Source organism: Bombina bombina, chromosome 1 (assembly GCF_027579735.1).
Source record: "Bombina bombina isolate aBomBom1 chromosome 1, aBomBom1.pri, whole genome shotgun sequence".
Lineage (NCBI taxonomy): Eukaryota > Metazoa > Chordata > Amphibia > Anura > Bombinatoridae > Bombina > Bombina bombina.
The window spans coordinates 569,065,945-569,091,264 of record NC_069499.1 but is presented as its reverse complement, the minus strand read 5'-3'; the positions used below and the strand labels follow the sequence as shown (position 1 = coordinate 569,091,264).

Genomic DNA, 25,320 nt, shown 5'->3' with positions numbered 1-25,320 from the left:
GAGGAGGGAAGAGGGGGGAAAAAAGAATAAAATTAATAAATATATAAGGATCTGGGAGGGGGAGGGGGTTGGGGTATTGTGGGGGGCTGCTACACTACAGAAAACATTTAAAAATGGCAAAACAGATAAAAAAAACACTTGTTTTTGGGGCAAATTGGGTACTGGCAGACAGCTGCCAGTACCCAAGATGGCGGCAATTAGGTAGGGGAGAGGGTTAGAGAGCTGGGGGGGGGGATCATGGAGGTTGGGGCTAAGGCAGGGGTCCATCACAGCTAAAACATTTTATTTTTTTTTATTAAAAAAAAGAAAAACTCCTTTTATTTAGTACTGGCAGACTTTCTGCCAGTACTTAAGATGGCGGGGACAATTGTGGGGTGGGGGAGGGAAGAGAACTGTTTGGGAGGGATCAGGGGGTGGGATGTGTCAGGTGGGAGGCTGATCTCTACCCTAAAGCTAAAATTAACCCTGCAAGCTCCCTACAACCTACCTAATTAACCCCTTCACTGCTGGGCATAATTTACGTGTGGTGCGCAGCAGCATTTAGTGGCCTTCTAATTACCAAAAAGCAACCCCAAAGCCATATAAGTCTGCTATTTCTGAACAAAGGGGATCCCAAAGAAGCATTTACAACCATTTGTGCCTTAATTGCAGAAGCTGTTTGTAAATAATTTCAGTGGGAAACCTAAAGTTTGTGACAAAATTTGTGAAAAAGTGAACTTTTTTTTTTATTTGATGACATTTGGCGGTGAAATGGTGGCATGAAATATACCAAAATGGGCCTAGATCAATACTTTGGGTTGTCTTCTAAAAAAAATATATATACATGTCAAGGGATATTCAGGTATTCCTGACAGATATCAGGGTTCCAATGTAACTAGCGCTAATTTTGAAAAAAAGTTGTTTGGAAATAGCAAAGTGCTACTTGTATTTATGGCCCTATAACTTGCAAAAAAAGTAAAGAACATGTAAACATTGGGTATTTCTAAACTCAGGACAAAATTTAGAAACTATTTAGCATAGGTGTTTTTTGGTGATTGTAGATGTGTAACAGATTTTGGGGGTCAAAGTTAGAAAAAGTGTGTTTTTTTCAATTTTTTCCTCATATTTTATATTTTTTTTATAGGAAATTATAAGATATGATGAAAATAATGGTATCCTTAGAAAGTTCATTTAATGGCGAGAAAAACGGTATATAATATGTGTGGGTACAGTAAATGAGTAAGAGGGAAATTACAGCTAAACACAAACACTGCAGAAATGTAAAAATAGCCATTGTCATTAAGGGTAAGAAAATTGAAAAATGGTCCGGTCATTAAGGGGTTAAAGGGATAGTAAACCCCAAAATGTTCTTTTATAATTCAGATAGAACATACAATTTTAAACAACTTTCCAATTTAAGTCTATTATCACATTTTCTTCATTCTCTTGTTATCCATTGCTGAAGGGACAGCATTGCACTACTGACAGGAAGCTGAAAATATCTAGTTATCCAATCACAAGAGACAAATGTGTGCAGGCACCAATTAGCAGCAGCTCCCACTAGTGTATGATATGTACATATTTATTTTTTAAAAAGGGATACTAAGAGAACGAAGCACATTTGAAAATAGAAGTGAAATGAAAAGTGTCTTAAAATGACATGCTCTATCTGAATCATGCAAGTTTAATTTTGACTTTCCTGTCCCTTTAATTTAAGGAAGCAGGGCTTGGCAGTATAGAAGCACAGTGATAGCTGATTAGATGAAGCAAGCAGGTCCGTATGGCAGCAGAGCATGGGCTGTAGTAAGGCTTTAGCGCTCAGCCACTAGCTTGTCATGTAATTTAACTGTAGGATTGAATTGGCTTTTGGGTGTTGCTGCTCTTCTTCCGCACCTTCAAAGGGCATTCCTACACTCACCCTGAAACATACAAATCTTGCCTGTTTGAGGATTATTGTTTTGATTGTTTATTTTTGCACAGAACAGTTATTATTTTTAAACAATTGCTTGTTTCATACAATACTTTGATAAATCTGGTTGGCAGAGTACACTGTCCCTTTAAACTAGTTGTAACTTAATTCCTACTTTGCCCTATTGAATACCCCCAGCTTTGTGCAATTGCTGTATCAGACTTTGTTTTGCAGCCTACTACAGATGCAAGCTTCAGTGGTAAAGCTAGATTCGCATCTCCCAGACGAACTACTATATGGTCGCATGGGGTATCTGTATGCTCTACTCTTTGTCAACAGGCACTTTGGAGAGGAAAAGATTCCTTCTGGCTACATTCAACAAGTGAGATGTCTTTTTATGTTACAGGCAGACACTGTACACTTTTTATACTCACAACTTTAACAATTAAAGCAGCACAAAAACATTATTTTGTATTAGTTGGTGATATTCTGGAATATATGCAAACAAAATATCTTTCATGTTGTTCAATTATATTTATCTATGCTGGAGCCTTTCCTCTTTTTAAAATGTATGCTCTGTTTCTTTGTGAGGTGTACTGAGCTACTAAAAACCTGAAGGGATTGTAAACTGGTACTGGTTTATTTCACCATAAGGTAATTCAAAGTGAAATACAGCTTAACAAACGTTAATATAATCTGTTCTGGAATGGCAATCATTATCTCTTTAAAAAATAAATGTTAATAGCACTGTATATTCTCCTGCACACTTACTGACCAAACAGGCATAAGTGACTAAGTGAAGTGCACCTAGTTTCTGTCAAAGAGAAAAGACCACAAAGCTTACCCCACATGCCTATTTGACTGTAAGGCTTTAGGCAGCGTGCATCTCTGCACAAGCAGTTCTAGTGAACTGCTTGTGCAATGCTGCCCCCCCTGCAGATTCGCGGCCGCTAGCAGGGGGTGTCAATCAGCACGACCGTATAGGATCGGGCAGATTGATGTCCGCGGTCTCAGAGCAGGCGGACAAGTTATGGAGCAGCGGTCTTTAGACCGCTGCTTCATTACTGCTGTTTCTGGCGAGCCTGAAGGCTCGCGTGGAAACGGGCATCAAGCTCCATTCTGAGCTTGATGGAGCTTGAATAAACTTATCCTAAGAAAACGCTTTTTATTTTCTGGTTTCCATCCTTTGATTAGATTTTTCCACCCACTCACACTTTTTACAACATCTCACAAATGACTGCTTCTTTAGATATGAGGTAGGTCCACACAACTGGTATATATACGTTGCAACTTCTAGCACACAATATACATTTCATCACTTATGCAATGTATCATCACAATCTAATGTTCTTTAACACACAGAAACATAACCTACTTTATTGATAAAATCTCTTCAACTTCTTATTGATATAATTAGTAAATGTCACCGTTTCCTTAAAAATAATTTAAAATAGTATTAGCATTTTTGTTTACCAATCAATTTACAAGGACCTATTGCAAATAAGTTTGTGTTTGGGTTATATGGGGCCATTTTTGAACATTTGTAGTGTGTTCCTAGAAATTTGGTCAATTCACATGCATCACTCACTTTGAAAATATGTATTTAAAGTTTGTATCTGTAAGCTACATTAGCAATATAAAGTTCTGTTCTTTTCTGCTTATTGGCACTGTCAATGTGCTGCTAGGGTAATGAAATGGTCAAACATGGTTGACAGCTGTTAGGGTAGTAACATAGAAGATGAGGTTGAAAGAAGACAGAAGTCCATCAAGTTCAACCTCTATAGATCCTACTTGATTTACAATAAAAAGGTCCAATTGAGCTTAATTTTAAATACATTTAAAGGGTGACCCATTTAACACAAACAATCATATGCCTGAATTCTGTTTCTAGCCAGAAATGTATCTAAGCCATTTTTAAATGTATCTAAGGTATTGTGGCATTTACTACCCTCTTAGCCATTAAGATCCACACTTTGATTGCTCGTAAAATTCCATTTTCTTTTCAGGTAACTGATTTTATTTGATCTTTACAACTCTTCCAATAAATTTGTTTTCAATCATTTGTTGTATTAAATGCTAGGAAATGTATTTACTTCTCACGCACACTTGCTGTAGAACTGCCAGGAAGGTTGTTACCCTAATTAAATACCTAAACAAAAACTGTCTGTAGTTGCTATGTTTAGTTGCATGTAGCACATAATCTATAACATAGTGACCTAAAGTAAATGTAAACTTTGACGAATGTGTGCCCGGTTTTTAAAAATCCTATTAAAAACAGGGGCACTTTCATTCATCAAAGTTTACATTTTAGTGGTTTTGTTAAAATACTTACCTTTTCCTCTATGAAAGCCTAACCAGCGATTCCCCCACCTGCCGCTCGTCTCTTATGTCAGAAATGAAGAATCCGGCTTCCTCCAATCACTGCATCCCCCCCCCCCGAGCAAACAATGTCAGAGGCCATGCCATGATTGGAGGAAGTCGGATTCTTCATTTCTGACCTATGAAGAGACGAGTGGCGGGCGGGGGAATCGCTGGTTCGGCTTTCAAGAAGAAAAGGTAAGTATTTTAACAAAACTGCTGAAATGTAAACTTTTATGAATGAAAGTTCCCCTGTTTTTAATAGGATTTTTAAAAACCGGGCACACATTAGTCAAAGTTTACATTCACTTTAAGGTTCAAAGCAAAATGAAACCATTTAATTATAGACAGACAGACTATGCAGATTAGTTATGGTGTGGTTGGAGGCTCATGTCCTCGAGGTCTAAAAGTTTGTTTTTTGATAGGTGTGTAACACTGTGGTGGAATCTGGGCAAAGACTGGCAGGAAGCAGGAACCTGACTGCTCAGAGCCCTCTGATGTATGAGTGGTATAAAGAGTACTATGTGGGCCCAGCCCATGGTATAGCTGGGATATACTACTTCCTAATGCAGGTAAGAGAGCTTAACTGTGCAAAAATACGACACAGATTTTTATTTCAATCAAATGTTCCATCCAATAAAGGGCAAATGTACTTTTTTTGTAAAAGGTAATGTTGAATATTCAGCAAGTACTTGGCACTGATTTAGAATGAATTCATTCAGGAAATGTATTATTGTTGAAGAATGTGCTCAAAAATGTGTCCATATTTAATGGACGAAATAGAACTTATTACTGAAATGCAACTGGTATTGAAGCTGTATACTATATGCAGCACTATGCAATCTGCTTGGTGCCCTTAGCATAACACCAGTTCGGTGTTGGGTCCGGCATTGACTGGTTAAGTCACCAGCACTCTGTTTCAAAAGAAAAAAAAATATGCCAAGAAACATTAAGATTTCTAGACAATCTGCAAAACAAATGAAAAATCTGTAAAATCCCGAGTATATCCAAATATGCAACTAAAGTTGGCATCTCAACTTAATTTCACTTGAAAGGGTTATTTCCATATTTTATGTACAAATAACTTTCTTATAAAAGCATGAACTTTCATATAAATCCAGTCTGATGATTAGTTTAATGCACACTATATATGTATATAGGAAGGTATGGAGATACCTACTCATAACATTGTAGTGACAGTAAGACAGGTGTGACAAACTAGTGCAAACCAGAAAATGTTGTCTTAGAGTTTCCTACTTCAATGTTAACTCTTTATGGATAGTGTGTGTGTGCTAACAGCTAAATGTGAAACTATGACACTATGATTTGTTTGCTGTGTAATAATTTGTTTTGTCCTCAGCCTGAATGTCATGTCAGCCAAGAGAAGCTCCATTACTTAGTTAGACCCAGCGTGAAATATTTCAATCATCTGAAGTTTCCAACTGGCAATTACCCTCCCTGTATTGGAGATAATAGAGACCTGCTTGTACATTGGTGCCACGGTGCCCCTGGTGTGATTTACATGCTCATACAGGCCCACAAGGTACAAGTATACGTCTCTAACACTCTCTAACATATCAATCGAATCAAACAACTGAAGGGGCTATTTGTGCCAAAATCTCAGTTGGATGTCTTTCTAGAGAAAACTAGACTTACCTTTCTTTCTCTTCAATTTGACATTGCCCTGCTTCAGGTTTTTGGGGAGCAGCAGTACCTGATTGATGCTGTCCACTGTGCAGAGGTCTCATGGCAACGTGGCTTACTGAAAAAAGGTTACGGTCTTTGCCACGGAGTGGCAGGAAATGCCTACAGCTTCCTGGCTCTCTACAACTTGACTAAGGATGTCAAGTATTTGTATAGGGCATGCAAGGTATGGTCATACACTTCTGATCCTCGGATTAATATCTGCGCTAGGCAGATAACATGGGTTTCCTCTGCTGCATGATATAGTGAGTTATGAAACGTTACCCATGTTGTACACAGAATAGTTAGTGTCTGAGCAGCAATCATGATTAGTATCAGTTACATATTCTTTGTATGATTCTCTTGTTCTGTGTTTTTTTTTATATTAGTTTGCAGAGTGGTGCATGGATTATGGTGAGCATGGTTGCAGCACGCCAGATACTCCTTATTCGCTTTTTGAAGGTAAGTGAAATGTCTGGTCAATAACCCTAGGCAATCATTAACAGACAAGGTGATCAGTGATATATATATATCCCATCATAAAAGGGGTTGAATCATTTTGAGACTGCAGAATTCATTAAAAGTTGCATTTTCAGTTGAATTTGAGGAAAACACTTAAAGCATTCGTTGTGTTTAGCTATTTCATAAGCTTGTTTGATTTGATCATTGCAAGCAGCTGAAAGTCTGTAAATTGACAAACCTGATTTGCAATGAGGGTTGAATAATTTTGATTACAACTGTATATATGTAAAAAATTTATATATATATATATATATATATATATATATATGTGTATATATATATGTATATATATATGTATGTATATGTGTAACTGCTGCAATTATCAATACAATGTGTTGTTTGCGTACATATGCTCCTTAAATGGACATGAAAGACCATTTTAATAAATGCACCATAAATAAGTTGTGCATTGCATACACAATTAATGTTTAACCCCTTAATAACCAAGGGCACGTCCTCTGGGGTTTCAAGCGCTGGAAGCGATCGTGATCGCTGCCAGACGCATTCAGGATTTAGCAGTGATGCCTCGATATTGAGGCATCCTGCAAATACTCCTTCCTTTTTTTTTTTTTTTTTTTTTTTTTTTTTTTTTTTTTTTAGCAACCGATGCAGAGAGAGCCACTCTGTGGCCCTCTCTGCATCGGACAGCAATGGTACCGATCGTTGGTGGCGTGGGAGGGAGGCCCATCGCTGGATCACTTCCTGTCAGTGATGATTCCTTTGATCCAGTGCGGCGAGGGGGGCGGGAACGCGCTTGTGCACGCTTTTGTAGTACTTAGTCGAATGATGATAAGAAGGGAGAGGGAAAAGGAGGTGGAGATAAGTCTTGGGAAAAGGTATCTGGGAGGGGGAGGTTATTGAGGGGGGGGCAGCTACACTACAGAAAATATGGAAATAATAAAAAAAAAGCACAATTTTCTTCTGTTAAGTGTGATCAGTCCACGGGTCATCATTACTTCTGGGATATTACTCCTCCCCAACAGGAAGTGCAAGAGGATTCACCCAGCAGAGCTGCATATAGCTCCTCCCCTCTACGTCACTCCCAGTCATTCTCTTGCACCCAACGACTAGATAGGATGTGTGAGAGGACTATGGTGATTATACTTAGTTTTATATCTTCAATCAAAAGTTTGTTATTTTAAAATAGCACCGGAGTGTGCAAAGTGGGTACTGGCAGACAGCTGCCAGTACCTAAGATGGCCGCAAATAGGAAGAGGGTGGACATTAAGAGAGCTGTTGGGGGTTAGGGGGGGAACCTACACTGCAGATAATATATATTTAAAGAAAAAACAAAACCTTTTATTTTAGTACTGGCAGACTTTCTGCCAGTACTTAAGATGAACGTAACAATTGTGAGGTGGGGGAGGGAAGAGAGGTGCCTGAGAGAGGTCGGGGTGGGATGTTTCAGGTGGGAGGCTGATCTCCACACTAAATCTAAAATGAAACACTACAAGCTACCTAATTAACCCCTTTACTGCTGGACATAATACAAGTGTGGTGCGTAGCGGCATTTAGCGACCTTCTAATTACCAAAATGAAATGCCAAAGACATATATTTCTGAACAAAGGGGATCCCAGAGAAGCATTTACAACCATTTGTGCCATGATTGCACACGCTGTTTGTAAATAATTTCAGTGAGAAACCTAAAGTTTGTGAAAAAGTGAATGATTTTTTTTTTATTTGATCGCATTTGGCGGTGAAATGGTAGCATGAAATATACCAAAATGGGCCTAGATCAATACTTTGTGTTGTCTACTACACTACAGCTAAAATTAACACTACAAGTTCCCTGCAAGCTACCTAATTAACCCCTTCACTGCTGGGCATAATACAAGTGTGGTGCGCAGCGGCATTTAGTGGCCTTTTAATTACCAAAAAATAATGCCAAATCCATAAATGTCTGTAAATACTTCACTGGGATCCCCTTTGTTCAGAAATAACAACCATTTGTGCCATAATTGCACAAGCTGTTTGTAAATAATTTAAGTGAGAAACCTAAAGTTAGTGAAAAAATGAATGATTTGTTTTATTTGATCGCATTTGGCTGTGAAATGGTGGCATGAAATAAGAAAATGTATGCTTACTTGATAAATGTATTTCTTTTTTGACACTATGAGTCCACGGATCATCTTAATTACTAATGGGATATTCACCTCCTGGTCAACAGGAGGAGGCAAAGAGCACCACAGCAGAGCTGTTAAATAGCTCCTCCCTTCCCTCCCACTCCAGTCATTCGACCGAAGTTAGGAAGAGAAAGGAAAAGTCAAGGTGAAGAGGTGTCTGAAGTTTACTTAATAACCCACAATCTGTTTAAAGGAACAGGGCGGCCGTGGACTCGTCGTGTCAAAAAAGAAAAGAAAATGTATGCTTACCTGATAAATTTATCAGGTAAGCAGACATTTTCTTTTCTTTTTTAAGACACGATGAGTCCACGGATCATCTTAATTACTAATGGGTTCCAATACCCAAGCTAGAGTACACAGATGATACGGGAGGGACAAGACAGGGAACCTAAATGGAAGGCACCACTGCTTGAAGAACCTCAGCCGAGGCAAAAGTGTCAAATTTGTAGAACTTTGAAAAAGTGTGAAGAGAGGACCAAGTTGCAGCCTTGCAAATCTGTTCCACAGAAGCTTCATTTTTGAACGCCCATGAGAAAGCAACAGCCCTCGTGGAATGAGCCGTAACACTCTCGGGAGTCTGCGGTCCAGCAGTCTTATATGCATAACGGATGATACTCTTTAGCCAAAGAGAAGTAGCCGTAGCTTTCTGTCCCTTACGTTTTCCTGAGAAAACCACAAACAAAGAAGAAGACTGACGAAAGTCCTTAGTCGCCTGTAAGTAAAACTTTAACTCACGGACCACGTCCAAATTTTGCAGAAGTCTTTCCTTCTGAGAAGAAGGATTAGGACACAACGAAGGAACAACAATCTCCTGATTAATGTTCCGATCAGAAACAACCTTAGGAATTAATCCTAATTTAGTACATAACACTACCTTATCTGAATGGAAAATAAGATAAGGAGACTCATACTGTAAAGCCGCAAGCTTTGACACTCTTCGAGCAGAAGAAATAGCAACAAGAAATAAAACTTTCCAAGATAACATATTAATATCTAAGGAATACATGGGCTCAAAAGGAGCCCCTTGAAGAACTATGAGAACTAAATTAAGACTCCATGGAGGAGTAACTGGTTTAAACACAGGCCTGATTCTGACCAAGGCCTGACAGAATGATTGAACGTCTGGGACATTCACCAGACGTTTATGTAACGAAATAGACAAAGCCGAGATCTGGCCCTTTAGGGAACTCGTCGATAAACCCTTCTCCAAACCCTCTTGGAGAAAAGACAAAATTCTAGGAATCCTTACCCTACTCCATGAGTAGCCCCTGGATTCACACCAATAAAGGTATTTACACCAAATTTTATGGTAAAGCCTTCTAGTCACAGGCTTACAAGCCTGAATCATGGTCTCTATGACCGAATCAGAAAATCCGCGCTTGGATGAAATTAAGCGTTCAATCTTCAAGCAGTCAGCTTCAGAGAAACTAGATTTGGGTGAAGGAAGGGCCCCTGAATCAGAAGGTTATTTCTCAACGGAAGTCTCCAAGGAGGCAGAGATGCCATCTCCACCAGATACGCATACCAAATCCTGTGAGGCCAGGCCGGAGCTATAAGAATCACCGAAGCCCTCTCCTGTTTGATTCGAGCAATTACCCGAGGAAGAAGAGCAAACAGAGGAAATAGGTATGCTAGACTGAAGGTCCAAGGAACCGCCAGAGCATCTATCAGTTTCGTCTGGGGGTCCCTGGACCTTGATCCGTATCTCGGTAGCTTGGCATTCTGATGTGGATGCCATGAGATCCAATTCTGGCTGACCCCACTTAAGAATCAGATTGGAGAACACCTCCGGATGGAGATCCCACTCCCCCAGATGAAAGGTCTGCCTGCTCAGAAAATCTGCCTCCCAGTTGTCCACCCCCTGGGATATAGATTGCCGATAGACAACAAGAGTGGGCCTCCGCCCACTGGATTATTTTGGTTACCTCTGTCATCACTAAGGAACTCCTCGTTCTTCCCTGATGATTGATGTAAGCCACTGAAGTTATGTTGTCTGACTGGAACCTGATAAACCATAGTGAGGCTAACTGGGGCCAGGCCAGAAGAGCATTGAAGATTGCTCTCTATTCTATAATGTTTATAGGAAGAACAGACTCTGAGTCCAAACTCACTGAGCCTTTAGGGAGCCCAATACTGCTCCCCACCCCAGAAGGCTGGCGTCTGTTGTCACAATCACCCAAGAAGGTCTGCGAAAGCAGGTTCCCTGGGAAAGATGATCCAGAGACAGCCACCATTGAAGAGAGTCCCTTGTCTCCTGTTCCAGAGTTATTCGAGGAGACAAGTCTGCATAATCTCCATTCCATTGCCTGAGCATGCTTAACTGCAGAGGCCTGAGATGGAAACGAGCAAATGGGATGAGCCACTGACGGCCGTGGAGTGGACTGAAGGACTAGACAAGTATCGATAAATCATTGATTTCCTGACTTCTGTCAGAAAAAATTTCATGGACCAGGAGTCTATTATGGTTTCCAAGAAAGTGACTAAAATTTACCTTCCACCCGTGAATTCTCAGGAAGGATAACACTATGTTGGTGTGGGATCTTGCTTGCTGAAAAGATGGTGCCTGGACTAGAATGTCGTCCAAATAAGGCGCCACCCCAATGCCCCGTTACCAAAGGACCGCCAACAGAGACCCCAGAACCTTTGTGAAAATTCTGGGAGCCGTGGCCAGGCCGAAAGGAAGAGCCACGAATTGGAAGTGTTTGTCTAGGAACTTGTGGTCATCCCTGTGAATAGGGACATGTAGGTACCCATCCTTTAAATCCACAGTTGTCATGAATTGACCCTCCTGGATTAAGGGAAGAATGGAACGAATAGTTTCCATCTTGAAGGAAGGAATCCTGAGAAATTTGTTTTAGACTCTTTAGGTCTAAAATTGGTCTGAAGGTTCCCTCTTTTTTGGGAACCACAAACAGATTGGAATAAAAACCCTGACCCTGTTCCTGGACTGGAACGGGAACAATCACTCCCAAGGCGGAAGGGTCTTTTACACAATGTAAGAATGCCTCTCCTTTTCTCTGGTCTGCAGATAATCTTGAAAGCAGAAAGGTGCCTCTGGGAGAAAAACTTTTGAACTCCAATTTGTATCCCTGAGAGACTATTTCTATCGCCCAGGGATCCTGAACGTCCCGAACCCAAGCCTGAATGAAGAAGGAAAGTCTGCCCCTTACCAGATCCGGTCCCGGATCGGGGGCATGCCCTTCATGCTGTTTTGGATTCAATAGCCGGCTTCCTGGATTGTTTACCCTTGTTCCAAGACTGGTTGGGTTTCCAAGTAGACTTAGATTGTTCCTGCTTACGAAAGGAACGGAAATTACTCTGTCGTCCTTTTTTGTTTGTTTTTCTTATCCTGAGGGAGTAGATGATCCTTACCTCCCGTGATATCAGAAACAATTTCTGACAGGCCAGGTCCAAACAGGGTCTTCCCCTTGTAAGGAATCGCTCAAAGTTTAGACTTAGATGACACGTCCGCAGACCAAGGTTTTAATCATAAGGCTCTGCGGGCTAGGACAGAGAAACCCGAGCTCTTAGCTCCCAGTTTAATAATTTGAAGTGAAGCGTCCGTAATAAAAGCATTAGCTAGCTTCAGAGCCTTTATCCTGTCGTGGATCTCCTCCAAGGAAGTCTCAGTCCTGAGAGACAGAGCATCAAACCAATATACTGCCGTACTAGTGACGGTAGCAATGCATATGCAGCAGGCTGTAATAACAGACCCTGGTGAACATAAAGCTTTTTAAGCAAACCCTCTAACTTCTTGTCCATAGGATCTTTGAAAGCACAACTATCCTCTATGGGAATAGTAGTTCTCTTGGCTAAGGTGGAAACAGCACCGTCCACCTTAGGAACTGTTTGCCAAGCCCTCCTTGAAAGAGTCAGCTATGGGAAACATCTTGAAAATAGGAGAGGGAGAAAAGGGAATACCTGGTCTCTCCCATTCACTAGTAACAATCTCCGAAGCTCGCTTTGGCACTGGAAATACGTCTGAGTAAGAAGGAACTTTGAAATATCTGTCCAATTTACTAGACTTTTCAGGGGTAACTACTACTGTGGAGTCAGTTGTCTAGAGTAACCAACACCTCCCTGAGCAGCAGGCGGAGGTCTTCTAGCTTAAACCTAAAAGATACAACCTCAGAATTATTCAGAGGCAATGAACTTTCTGAGTCTGAAATTTCGCCTTCAGATGGAACCTCAATACCCTCCTCCTCAGGTCCTTGGGAGGGTACTTCCGAGATTGCCTCCATTGCATCAGAAACCTCACTTACTGCATGTCTGGCTTTCCTCTTACGTTTGCCTTGCAGCATTGGGAAAGCAGACAACGCATCAGAAATTGTGGAAGACATAAGAGCAGCTATGTCTTTCAAGGTAACTCCAGCAGGCGCTAGAGCAGAAGTACAGGGCACTGCTTGAGCGGGCGTTAAGGTCTGGGACGCTTGTGGAGAAAGCTGCGGCATACCTTGAATCTCTTCATTAGACTCTAGTGAAGCATCCGCTCTTGAAAAGTTTTGCTCAGTAAAAATCTTTTCCCTATAACTTAAAGCCCTCTCAATACATGAGCGACAGAAAGGGATTGGTGGTTCCACATTTGCGTCCAAATACATGGAGCAAGTAACATTTTGCATGGCTCCTATGTCCATACTTAATCACAAAGATATAAATATGCAATAAAAACTTTAATTTTGACAAAATAAGTTTGAATTAAAAAAACGTTACTGTCTCTTTAAAAGGGAAATCTTTTTTTACTGCGTGAGGAAAAAAAACGTGTTCAAAGCAGCATACACAAATAAGACACCTTTACACCTCAGAGAGAAGAGAAGGGGTACTAATGGCACTACTAAGGTAAAGAGGCAGGGATGCTCATATAAATAATTAATTTATTGATCTAAACATTGATAGATACAATAGTGTAATATAATGATGAGCAGGGGTGCTGTGTATACAGAACAGAAATGAATCAGTCATAGACTGACACAAGTGTACATATGTGTAGCACTCACATTCCTTTTGGGCCTAGTTGGGTAGATAGAGGTAGGAAAAGGTAAGGGAGGGGGAAGTGTATATACAGTTAAAAATAAATCTTTAATATGAATTATTTAAAATATGTTTCACATACACACAAAAAGAACAACTTAAAAACACAAGGGAATGGAAGTGTTGATGTGTTACAGAAATATATTGGTCAATTCACTATCAGTAACAATGATGATCATGGGTTCCAACTAAGGATGTCGTTGTTAATCCATAGTTAGTACATATTGAAAAATTGTTTCACTGGTGAATTACTACGTAAGAGTTTTTTTATAAGGAGGTCTCCAGTTAAGTGTTGGTTAGAAGAAAAATAATCTCTATATATAAAGTTGCAAATAAGCTTTTATCAGGGAATATAAATCTAGTAACAGAGGATTAATAGCACATAATTATTCCTGAATATAAATATTCAGCATATATAGATGTGAAAGGATATTTATGTAATCAAATTCAGCTTACGCTGTTATCATATGATTCACACCTAACGTGCTAAATTATAGTATTGCAGTATGTTCCTTCCCTTTCCTTGACTATGTGTTTATACACAGGATTAGACGTTTTCAAATAATCTAACACTAAAGAGAGAGGAGAAACATCCAATCTAAACTCTTTTAATTTTATGAATGGAACATTTGTGGGATTGATACACTTACAAAGTAGGGGTTATATGTATCTTATAGGTACTTGAGCGGTTCAAAGTAGTTATAAAGTGATATATATCGGACTCTTCTTGGAATGATACATATAAGTAATGGACAACTACAGCAAACGGTTTATAGATAAATCATGTATGGTCATTTTATGCATAACCATCTGCGTTACTTCATTAGTTATGATGATCGCATATGAATATTTATCCAGATTTAAGTAAAAACTGATTACAGTGAATTCAATATAAGTTGGGGCGGCCCAAGCTCATATATCTATAAGTATACAATTGTTTTATATAAATATAAGTTGGGCGGTATACACTCATGTATTCCAAAGTATTCAGTTGTTTCCCATAATTGGTTTGTGTTCAACCGCCTAATCATACAGCTGTGACAAATCGCTATGGTTGCTGACTTATGTTAAATACATATGATATGCGGTTCAGGTATATGTGGCGTGAGCTTGAATATCCACAAATTTAAGTTGTTATATGGAGTAGATGTATATTTCAACTATCCGCGCACAACACAGTAAATCGCTATAGTTGCTATTTATTTATTAAGTATACAATATGTGCGTTTGAACTGTATGCAGCGTGGATTCATCAAATTATTTTACAACAAATAAATGCTCGTTCATCTAAGCAAGTGGCTGCATCAAAACGCTGTAGTTGGTATCTGTTTAGTGTCCGGTATAGGCTATGTATATTAGACCGTAAGTAGAATTGACTACTATATAGTTCTATAAATTAGATACTGCACAATATCAGTAGCCGTTAACGTTTTTATGCATTTAGAATAACAAAAGAGGAAGAGTACAGATCCTCAAGTAGCAGTAGCCAATGTCTGCTAAATAATACCACCTATAACGGTAGATCGTATATGGTCAAAATATATGTGACCATCCACATTGTACTATTGTTAAGTTTATCAAGTACTGCTAAAGGTAAATCAAATATGGTCACAATATATATGACCTACCACATTCATACTGGTATTAAGTTATTTAAAGTACCGCATTCATACTACTGTTAAGTTTATCAAGTACCGCTAAAATTAGATCAAATATGTTCAAAATATATGTGACCATCCACTTTCATACTGGTATTAAGTTTTATCAAGTACCGCTAATATTAGCATCAACACTTTCTATCCCTGCAAGTTAAAATATTCTTATAACAAAAAGAATTAACTCGTCCCTAGGGAAATAACTTCATACCAGTATTATTGGTATTATTTAGCAGACATTGGCTACTGCTACTTGAGGATCTGTACTCTTCCTCTTTTGTTATTCTAAATGCATAAAAACGTTAACGGCTACTGATATTGTGCAGTATCTAATTTATAGAACTATATAGTAGTCAATTCTACTTACGGTCTAATATACATAGCCTATACCGGACACTAAACAGATACCAACTACAGCGTTTTGTTGCAGCCACTTGCTTAGATGAATGAGCATATATTTGTTGTAAAATAATTTGATGAATCCACGCTGCATACAGTTCAAACGCACATATCAGTTGTTACTTAAATCTGGATAAATATTCATATGCGATCATCATAACTAATGAAGTAACACAGATGGTTATGCATAAAATTACCATACATGATTTATCTATAAACCGTTTGCTGTAGTTTTCCATTACTTATATGTATCATTCCAAGATATATATCACTTTATAACTACTTTGAACCGCACAAGTACCTATAAGATACACTTAAAAAGTAGCGGTTATATGTATCAATCCCACAAATGTTCCATTCATAAAATTAAACGAGTTTAGATTGATTGTTTCTCCTCTCTCTTTAGTGTTAGATTATTTGAAAACGTTTAATCCTGTGTATAAACACATAGTCAAGGAAAGGGAAAGAACATACTGCAATACTATAATTTAGGATATCACTGTGAATCATATGATAACAGCGTAAGCTGAATTTGATTACATAAATATCCTTTCACATCTATATATGCTGAATATTTATATTCAGGAATAATTATGTGCTATTAATCCTCTGTTACTAGATTTATATTCCCTGATAAAAGCTTATTTGCAACTTTATATATAGAGATTATTTCTCTTCTAAACAACACTTAACTGGAGACCTCCTTATAAAAAAACTCTTACGTAGTAATTCACCAGTGAAACAATTTTTCAATATGTACTAACTATGGATTAACAACGACATCCTAGGTTGGAACCCATGATCATCATTGTTACTGATAGTGAATTGACCAATATATTTCTGTAACACATCAACACTTCCATTCCCTTGTGTTTTTAAGTTGTTCTTTTTGTGTGTATGTGAAACATCATATTTTAAATAATTCCTATTAAAGATTTATTTTTAACTGTATATACACTTCCCCCTCCCTTACCTTTTCCTACCTCTATCTACCCAACTAGGCCCAAAAGGAATGTGAGTGCTACACATATGTACACTTGTGTCAGTCTATGACTGATTCATTACCTTTACACCTCAGCAGCTCTGCTGAGGTGCCTACCTTATTGCAAGACCAGAGCCTCTTTTCCCCTTCTGGCCAGCAATCTGGACTTGATAGGGAAGCGAATTAGTAACTCTCCTGACCTAGAAACGCCTGCTTTAGACAGAAACCATGCGTCTCTAGGCAGAGGAGTTTATCCATTGTGTACCTGGTCTTAATCTGACTCCAGATAGAGGCGCAGAACAGAGAGCATGCAATCCGGACAATCCGCCCATCGTGGGCGTGGCTAATCACAACAACGCTCTCATGGGCGTTAAACAGTGATAAAACTAACGCCTTAGTTCTAAAAAACACCTTGTAAGCTAATACTGCCAGCCTCAGTGCCTGTACATGCTGTCTTGTTCTCTCAAACTGAGAGTCTTATGTCGCAAGCCTAATACGTTGTATAACAATAAGCCCTTTATGAATAAAATGAAGTCAAATACAATTGCTCCTTTTCCTCTAAGACCTAGGAAAAAATCAAGCACTTACCTCATATGGCTGCCTGACAGCAAAGGCAGTTCACCAGGTTTGAGGGGTCCTATCCCCCACATGGACCTGTGAAGAAAAAGAAATTCCTGAATATGTATTCCTCAGGTTTTCAGGGTTAGGGCAGCAATAATATAGGAGGCGCAGTGAGAATTATGTCCCACAAGTTCCCATTGCTCTAAAGCCACCAATGTCCTCTAAAGAGACTGATATGGACTACGGTTGCACCCCAGGACAAAGCAGCACAATCATGCACTACTTTAAAAATAATACATTCTTGATTTAACACCTCACTTTACCTCTTCCTATCACTAACGTAGGCAAAGAGAATAACTGGAGTGGGAGGGAAGGGAGGAGCTATTTAACAGCTCTGCTGTGGTGCTCTGTGCCTCCTTCTGCTGACCAGGAGGTGAATATCCAATTCGTAATTAAGATGATCCGTGGACTCATCGTGTCTTAAAAAAGTAATACCAAAATGAGCCTAGATCAATACTTTGGGTTGTCTACTAAAAATAAATATATACATGTGAAGGGTTATTCAGGGATACCTGACAGATATCAGTGTTACAATGTAACTATGGCTAATTTTGAAAAAAAAAAATTGGTTTGAAATAGCAAGTACTACTTGTATTTATTGCCCTATAACTTGCAAAGAACATGTAAACATTGGGTATTTCTAAACTCTGGACAAAATTTAGAAACTATTTAGCATGGGTGTTTTTGGTGGTTGTAGATGTGTAACAGATTTTGGGGTTCAAAGTTAGAAAAAGTGTGTTTTTTTTCCAATTTTTCATCATATTTTATAATATTTTTTTTTAAAGTAAATTATAAGATATGATGAAAATAATGGTATCTTTAGAAAGTCCATTTAATGGCGAGAAAAACTGTATATAATATGTCTGGGTACAGTAAATGAGCAAGAGGAAAATTACAGCTAAACACAAACACTGCAGAAATGTAAAAATAGCCCTAGTCCCAAACGGTCAACAAATGGGAAAAGTGCTCTGGTCACTAAGGGGTTAAATGGAGTGTAAAGTCAAAATTAAGCTTTGATGATTCAGATAGAACATACAATTTTAAACAATGTTCCAATTTATTTCAGTTATCTAATTTGATTCATTCACTATGTATTCTTCGTTTGAATGCATACCTAGGTATGCTCAAGAGCAGCAGTCCACTATTGGGAGCTAGCTACTGATTGGTGGATGCACATACTTAATGCAACAAAAGCGAATACCCCTGTGATCACTGACGCACAAGTTAGAAAACAAAATTTAGTACACCTGTGATTTCCAATTAGCCTAGTTGCATGAACATGATTATAAAATTACCTGTGAACACCAGAACTTAATCAATTTTGGACCTATGGGTTGTTTCTATCCGCATGGCTCCACATGTAAAAGAATAGCCAGAATAACTGAAAAATCTGATTTTGAGACGTCACAATGATGGAAAAGGATACAGGAAGATCAGTGACCAAATATAAAAAGTGGAAACACCGTTGCAGCAGTAATCAGGCGGTATAGAACGAGTCATAGTACCACTAATCAGAGTCGCAGTGGCCGTCCTCCTAAAGCGATGCCACAGGCAGTGCGCTACTTGCACAATCTAGCTCTGACAGTCAGGCAAGTGTTTCAGCCTTGGCTCAGGGGTTATCAATAGAAATCTGAGTTTCTGTGACAGTGCAAAGGAGTTTGTATATTGTCAACCTCTATGAATGGCGTCCAAGTAAAATCTGTACTTGCTCTTCGGCCCAAAATTGCAAGATTAAACTTTGCTAAAGTACATGGAAATAATGCTGATGAATATTTTGAAGCACATTCTTGGGCACCAGCATATTTGGCGTGAACCTGGCCAGGATTACCACAGTGAATGCATAGTCTCAATAGTGAAGCATGGAAGTTGGAGTGTGATGATAGAGGGATACATGAGTGATATATTATAGATGGCACCATGAATGCCTGTGGCTATACCAAAATACTGGCTGACAAGAGGACTCCCAGTCTCCAGAAGCTTGGCAGAAGAGGAATATTCCAGCATGATAGCGATCCAAAGCACACTGACAAAATAACAGTTTCTAGAGAAGAAAAAAGTGAAAACTATGACCTGGCCAAGTATGGACCTGACTTGAATTCAATACCTTTGGGGTATTTTAAAGAGAAAGATAGAGCAAAGAGCAGCTGAAACAAATGTCTGAATAATAGCAGAACATCTCTCCAGATATTTGTACAACACTGGTATCCTTCATGCTGAGGTGGATTGAGTATGGAAGTTTTGGAAAACAATAACAGATTTGCATAATGGAAGCTGTACTGAGTTCTGTTGTATTTAGTGTACACCTCTTGTTATTGACTCACCTGATGTGTTTAGCTTGCGTTCAGTAATGCATTGCTGCTCTTTCAACAAATCAAATTTGATCATATAAATAAATTGGAAGGTTGTTTGTATGCTTTATCTGAATCACGAAAGAAAGAGTTTGTCCCTTTTTAGCATTTAACACTATTGTTGTTATAATAAATTTTGTATTGTTTTGCAGTTCAGGGACACCCCCCTTTTGAAAAGCCTCTTAGGTATTACTTGTTTTAGTTTCTTTGCTGTGACCAATTAGGGACAGATAGAAATTAACTCTTGGACATATGAAGCATTAATTGTGTGGCATTCTTAAGGTCTAGATTTTAGGAAAAACTGGCAGAATTAAAAATGGATTTTCTCTTGTAAGGTGTATCCAGTCCACGGGTTCATCCATTACTTGTGGGATATTCTCCTTCCCAACAGGAAGTTGCAAGAGGACACCCACAGCAGAGCTGTCTATATAGCTCCTCCCCTAACTGCCACCCCCAGTCATTCTCTTGCAACTCTCGACAAGAAAGGAAGTATCAAGAGATATGTGGTGACTTAGTGTAGTTTTACCTTCAATCAAGAGTTTGTTATTTTTAAACGGTACCGGCATTGTACTGTTTTACTCTCATGCAGAAATTAGAAGAGTTCTGCCTGGAGATTTGATGATCTTAGCGGTTTGTAACTAAGGTCCACTGCTGTTCTCACACATAACTGAAGAATATGGGACAACTTCAGTTGGGGGAACGGCCTGCAGATTACCTGCTTTGAGGTATGTTCAGTATTTTTATTTCTAGAGAGATGATGAGAGTTCTAGAAAATGCTGACAGAGCCTTGTGTACTGAGGTAAGCCTGATACTGGGATCATGCTTACAGAACAGGGTAATACTCATGTTGATGCTTATATTACTTAGGGACAAAACGTTTACATGATTTTAAAAATAGGAAGTTTTTTCTCTGAGGGAGATAACTCTTTATTTAGGTCCTAGTTTCCACATGGATATTCAGATACTCCTAGGAGTACTTTCTTAAGGCCCATCTGGCATCCAGTACATGGTGGGAGGGGCCTATTTTGGCGCTCTAAATGCACAGTTTTTATTCAGACTGAGACATCCAGCTTCCCTAGAGGAGTCCTCTGACACCTGAGGACCATTACAAGGGGTTTATTTCTGCACAGAATCGTATTTGAGGGCAGGTAGGAGCCACAGGAGAGCTGTGGCAGGCTGCTCAACCGTCTTTTAACGTTTTTTTAACGTTTTTTAATCCGGTTTGGGGCCTAAGATGTTAATCATCCATTTGCAAGTGGGTGCAATGCTGCTTTAGTCCCTTACACACACTAAAAATTTCAAAGAATTTGCTATATTTTTTTCACTGTTTTGCAGTTTAAGTGTTAGTTTTTTTTCTCTTAAAGGCACAGTAACGTTTTTGTTTAATTGCTGTTTTACCTTAGAGGAAACTCCTTGTTCAATATGTTTAGAAGCCATGGTGGAACCCCCTCTTAGAATGTGTACCAAATCTACTAAAATTTCTATAAACTATAAAGACCATATTATGGCGCTTAAAGATTTATCTCCAGGGGATTCTCTGACTTAAAAAAAAAAAGGGAGATTATGCCATCTAACTCTCCCCATGTGTCAGAACTTATAACTCCCACTCAAGTGACGCCAAGTACATCTAGCGCGTCTAATTTGTTTACCTTGCAGGACATGGCGGCAGTTATGAATAATACCCTCACAGAGGTATTTTCCAAACTGCCAGGGTTACAAGGAAAGCGAGACAGCTCTGGGGCTAGAACTAATACAGAGCTTTCTGATGCTTTAATGCCTGTGTCCGATATTCGCTCACAATACTCAGAAGCCGAGGCAGGTGAGCTTCTATCTGTGTGGGTGACATTTCAGACTCAGGGAAGGCGTTACTTCAGCCTGATTCTGAAATTACAGCGTTTAAATTTAAGCTTGAACACCTCCGCTTATTGCTTAGGGAGGTTTTAGCGACTCTGGATGACTGACCCCATTGTGGTTCCAGAGAAATTGTGGAAAATGGACAAATACATTGCAGTGCCTGTTTACACTGATGTTTTTCCAGTCCCTAAGAGGTTTTCGGAAATTATTACTAAGGAATGGGATAAACTAGATGTGCCGTTCTCTCCCCCTCCTGCTTTCAAAAAGATGTTTCCCATAGATGCTGCCATGTGGGACTCGTGGCAGACGGTCCCTAAGGTGGAGGGAGCAGTCTCTACCCTAGCTAAGCGTACAACTATCCCCGTCGAGGACAGTTGTGCTTTCCTAGATCCTATGGATAAAAAATTGTAGGGCCTCCTTAAGAAAATTTTTATACATCAAGGTTTTATCTTCCAGCCTCTTGCATGCAAAGCCCCAGTTACTGCTGCAGCGGCTTTTTGGTTCGAGTCTCTTGAGGAGGCTCTGCAGGTGGAGACCCCGTTAGAGGCGCTATGGCTTAAGTCCTGGTCAGCAGACGTTACTTCAAAATGTAAAATTCTTAACATCTCCTTCAAGGGACAGACCTTATTCGGGCCTGGTCTGAAGGAGATCATTTCTGATATTACTGGAGGAAAAGGCCACGCCCTTCCTCAGGATAGGTCCAATAAGTTAAGGACCAAACAGAATAATTTTCGCTCTTTTCGAAACTTCAAGAGTGGCGCAGCTTCAACTTCCTCTAATGCAAGACAAGAGGGAAATTTCGCCCAGTCCAAACCAGTCTGGAGACGTAACCAGGCTTGGAACAAGCGGAAGCAGGGCAAGAAACCTGCGACTGCTTCTAAGACAGCATGAAGGAGTAGCCCCCAATCAGAGACCGGATCTAGTGGGGGGCAGACTTTCTCTCTTCGCCCAGGCTTGGGCAAGAGACGTCCAGGATCCCTGGGCGCTAGAGATTGTTTCCCGGGGATATCTTCTGGAATTCAAAGGGTCATCTGCAAGGGGGAGATTTCATCTCTCACAACTATCTGTAAACCAGATAAAAAGAGAGGCATTCTTACGTTGCATTCAAGACCTACTGGTTATGGGAGTGATCCACCCGGTTCCAAGTGAGGAACAGGGGCTGGGTTTCTATTCAAACCTGTTTATAGTTCCCAAAAAAGAGGGAACTTTCAGACCTATCTTGGATCTCAAGATCCTAATCAAATTTCTCAGGGTCCCATCCTTTAAGATGGCGACAATCCGAACCATCCTCCCTATGATCCAGGAGGGTCAATAATGACTACAGTGAACTTAAAAGATGCTTATCTCCACATTCCGATTCACAGAGATCATCATCAGTTCCTCAGGTTCGCCTTCCTAGACAGGCATTACCAGTTTGTGGCTCTTCCCTTCGGGTTAGCCACGGCACCAAGAATCTTTACGAAGGTTCTAGGGTTCCTTCTGGCGGTTCTAAGGCCGCGGGGCATAGCGGTAGCCCCTTACCTAGACGACATTCTGATTCAGGCGTCTACTCTTCAAATCGCTAAGTCCCATACGGACATTGTTCTGGCCTTTCTGAGGTCTCATGGGTGGAAAGTGAACATAGAAAAGAGTTCTCTCTCTCCTCTCACAAGAGTTTCCTTCCTAGGAACTCTAATAGATTCAGTAGAAATGAAATTTTTTCTGACAGAAGTCAGGATATCAAAGCTTCTAACTTCTTGCCGTGCTCTTCATTCCACTCCTCGGCCATCAGTGGCACAGTGTATGGAAATGATCGGCCTAATGGTAGCGGCAATGGACATAGTTCTGTTTGCCCGCCTACATCTCAGACCACTACAACTTTGCATGCTCAACCAGTGAAATAGGGACTACACAGATTTGTCTCCTCTGTTAGATCTGGATCAAGAGACCAGGGATTCTGTTCTCTGGTGGTTATATCTCGGGTCCATCTGTCCAGGGGAATGTGTTTCCGCAGGCCAGAGTGGACTATAGTGACGACAGATGCCAGCCTTCTGGGCTGGGGCGCAGTCTGGAACTCCCTGAAGGCTCAGGGTTCGTGGACTCAGGAGGAAGCCCTCCTTCCGATAAACATTCTGGAACTAAGAGCGATATTCAATGCTCTTCAGGCATGGCCTCAACTAGCTGCGGCCAAGTTCATCAGATTTCAGTCGGACAATATCACGACTGTAGCATATATCAACCATCAGGGGGTAACAAGGAGTACCCTGGCCATGATGGAGGTTTCCAAGATAATTCTATGGGCAGAGATTCACTCTTGCCATCTCTCAGCTATCCATATCCCAGGAGTAGAGAACTGGGAGGCGGATTTTCTAAGTCGGCAGACTTTTCATCTGGGGGAGTGGGAGCTCCATCCGGAGGTATTTGCCCAGCTGATTCATCTATGGGGCAAACCAGAACTAGATCTGATGGCGTCTCGTCAGAACGCCAAGCTTCCTCGTTACGGGTCCAGGTCAAGGGATCCCCAGGCAACGCTGATAGATGCTCTAGCATTGCCCTGGTCCTTCAGCCTGGCTTATGTGTTTCCACCATTCCCTCTCCTCCCTCGTCTGATTGCCAAGATCAAGCAGGAGAGAGCTTCGGTGATTTTGATAGCACCTGCGTGGCCACGCAGGACTTGGTATGCAGATCTGGTGGACATGTCATCTTTCCCACCATGGTCTCTGCTGCTGAGGCAGGACCTTCTACTCCAAGGTCCATTCAAACATCCAAATCATAAGATATGGTGTAAATATCTTCATTGGTGTGAATCCAAGGGTTACTCGTGGAGTAAGGTCAGGATTCCAAGGATACTATCTTTTCTCCAAGATGGATTGGAAAAGGGATTATCGGCTAGTTCCTTAAAGGGACAGATTTCTGCTCTGTCCTTTTACACAAGCGCCTGGCTGATGTTCCAGACGTTCAGGCGTTTTGTCAGGCTTTGGTTAGAATCAGGCCTGTGTTTAAACCAGTTGCTCCGCCATGGAGTTTAAATTTAGTTCTTAAGGTTCTTCAAGGGGTTCCGTTTGAACCCTTGCTTTCCATAGATATCAAGCTGTTATCTTTGAAAGTTCGGTTTTTAGTTGCTATAAGAGTTTCAGAGTTATCTGCCTTGCAGTGTGATTCCCCTTATCTGATCTTCCATGCAGATAAGGTAGTTTTACGTACCAAACCTGGGTTTCTTCCTAAGGTAGTATCTAAAAGGAATATCAATCAGGAAATTGTTGTTCCTTCACTGTGTCCTAATCCTTCTTCAAAGAAGGAACGTCTATTACACAATCTTGACGTGGTTCGTGCTTTAAAGTTTTATTTACAAGCTACTAAGGATTTTCGTCAAACATCTGCATTGTTTGTTGTCTACTCTGGACAGAGGAGAGGCCAAAAGGCTTCGGCATCTTCTCTTTCTTTTTGGCTGAGAAGCATAATCCGTTTAGCTTATGAGACTGCTGGCCAGCAGCCTCCTGAAAGAATTACAGCTCATTCCACTAGAGCGGTAGCTTCCACATGGGCTTTTAAAAATGAGGCCTCTGTTGAACAGATTTGTCAGGCGGCATCTTGGTCTTCGCTTAATACTTTTTCCAAATTTTACAAATTTGATACTTTTGCTACTTTTGCTTCTTCGGAGGCTATTTTTGGGAGAAAGGTCTTACAGGCAGTGGTGCCTTCCGTTTAAGTACCTGCCTTGTCCCTCCCTTCATCCGTGTCCTAAAGCTTTGGTATTGGTATCCCACAAGTAATGGATGAACCCGTGGACTGGATACACCTTACAAGAGAAAACAAAATTTATGCTTACCTGATAAATTTCTTTCTCTTGTGGTGTATCCAGTCCACGGCCCGCCCTGC

At 40.2% G+C, this 25,320-nt stretch overlaps 1 protein-coding gene across 1 annotated transcript in view; it reads left to right on the top strand.

Moving 5' to 3' along the window:
* The window catches only part of LANCL1 (LanC like glutathione S-transferase 1), a 106,479-nt gene that overhangs the window by 52,182 nt on the left and 28,977 nt on the right, over positions 1-25,320 (top strand). The window contains exons 5-9 of the mRNA XM_053698784.1: positions 2,123-2,270; positions 4,672-4,818; positions 5,607-5,789; positions 5,940-6,116; positions 6,319-6,391. Coding sequence (XP_053554759.1) covers positions 2,123-2,270; positions 4,672-4,818; positions 5,607-5,789; positions 5,940-6,116; positions 6,319-6,391 — 728 coding nt within the window. The remainder of the gene's footprint in view (positions 1-2,122; positions 2,271-4,671; positions 4,819-5,606; positions 5,790-5,939; positions 6,117-6,318; positions 6,392-25,320) is intronic.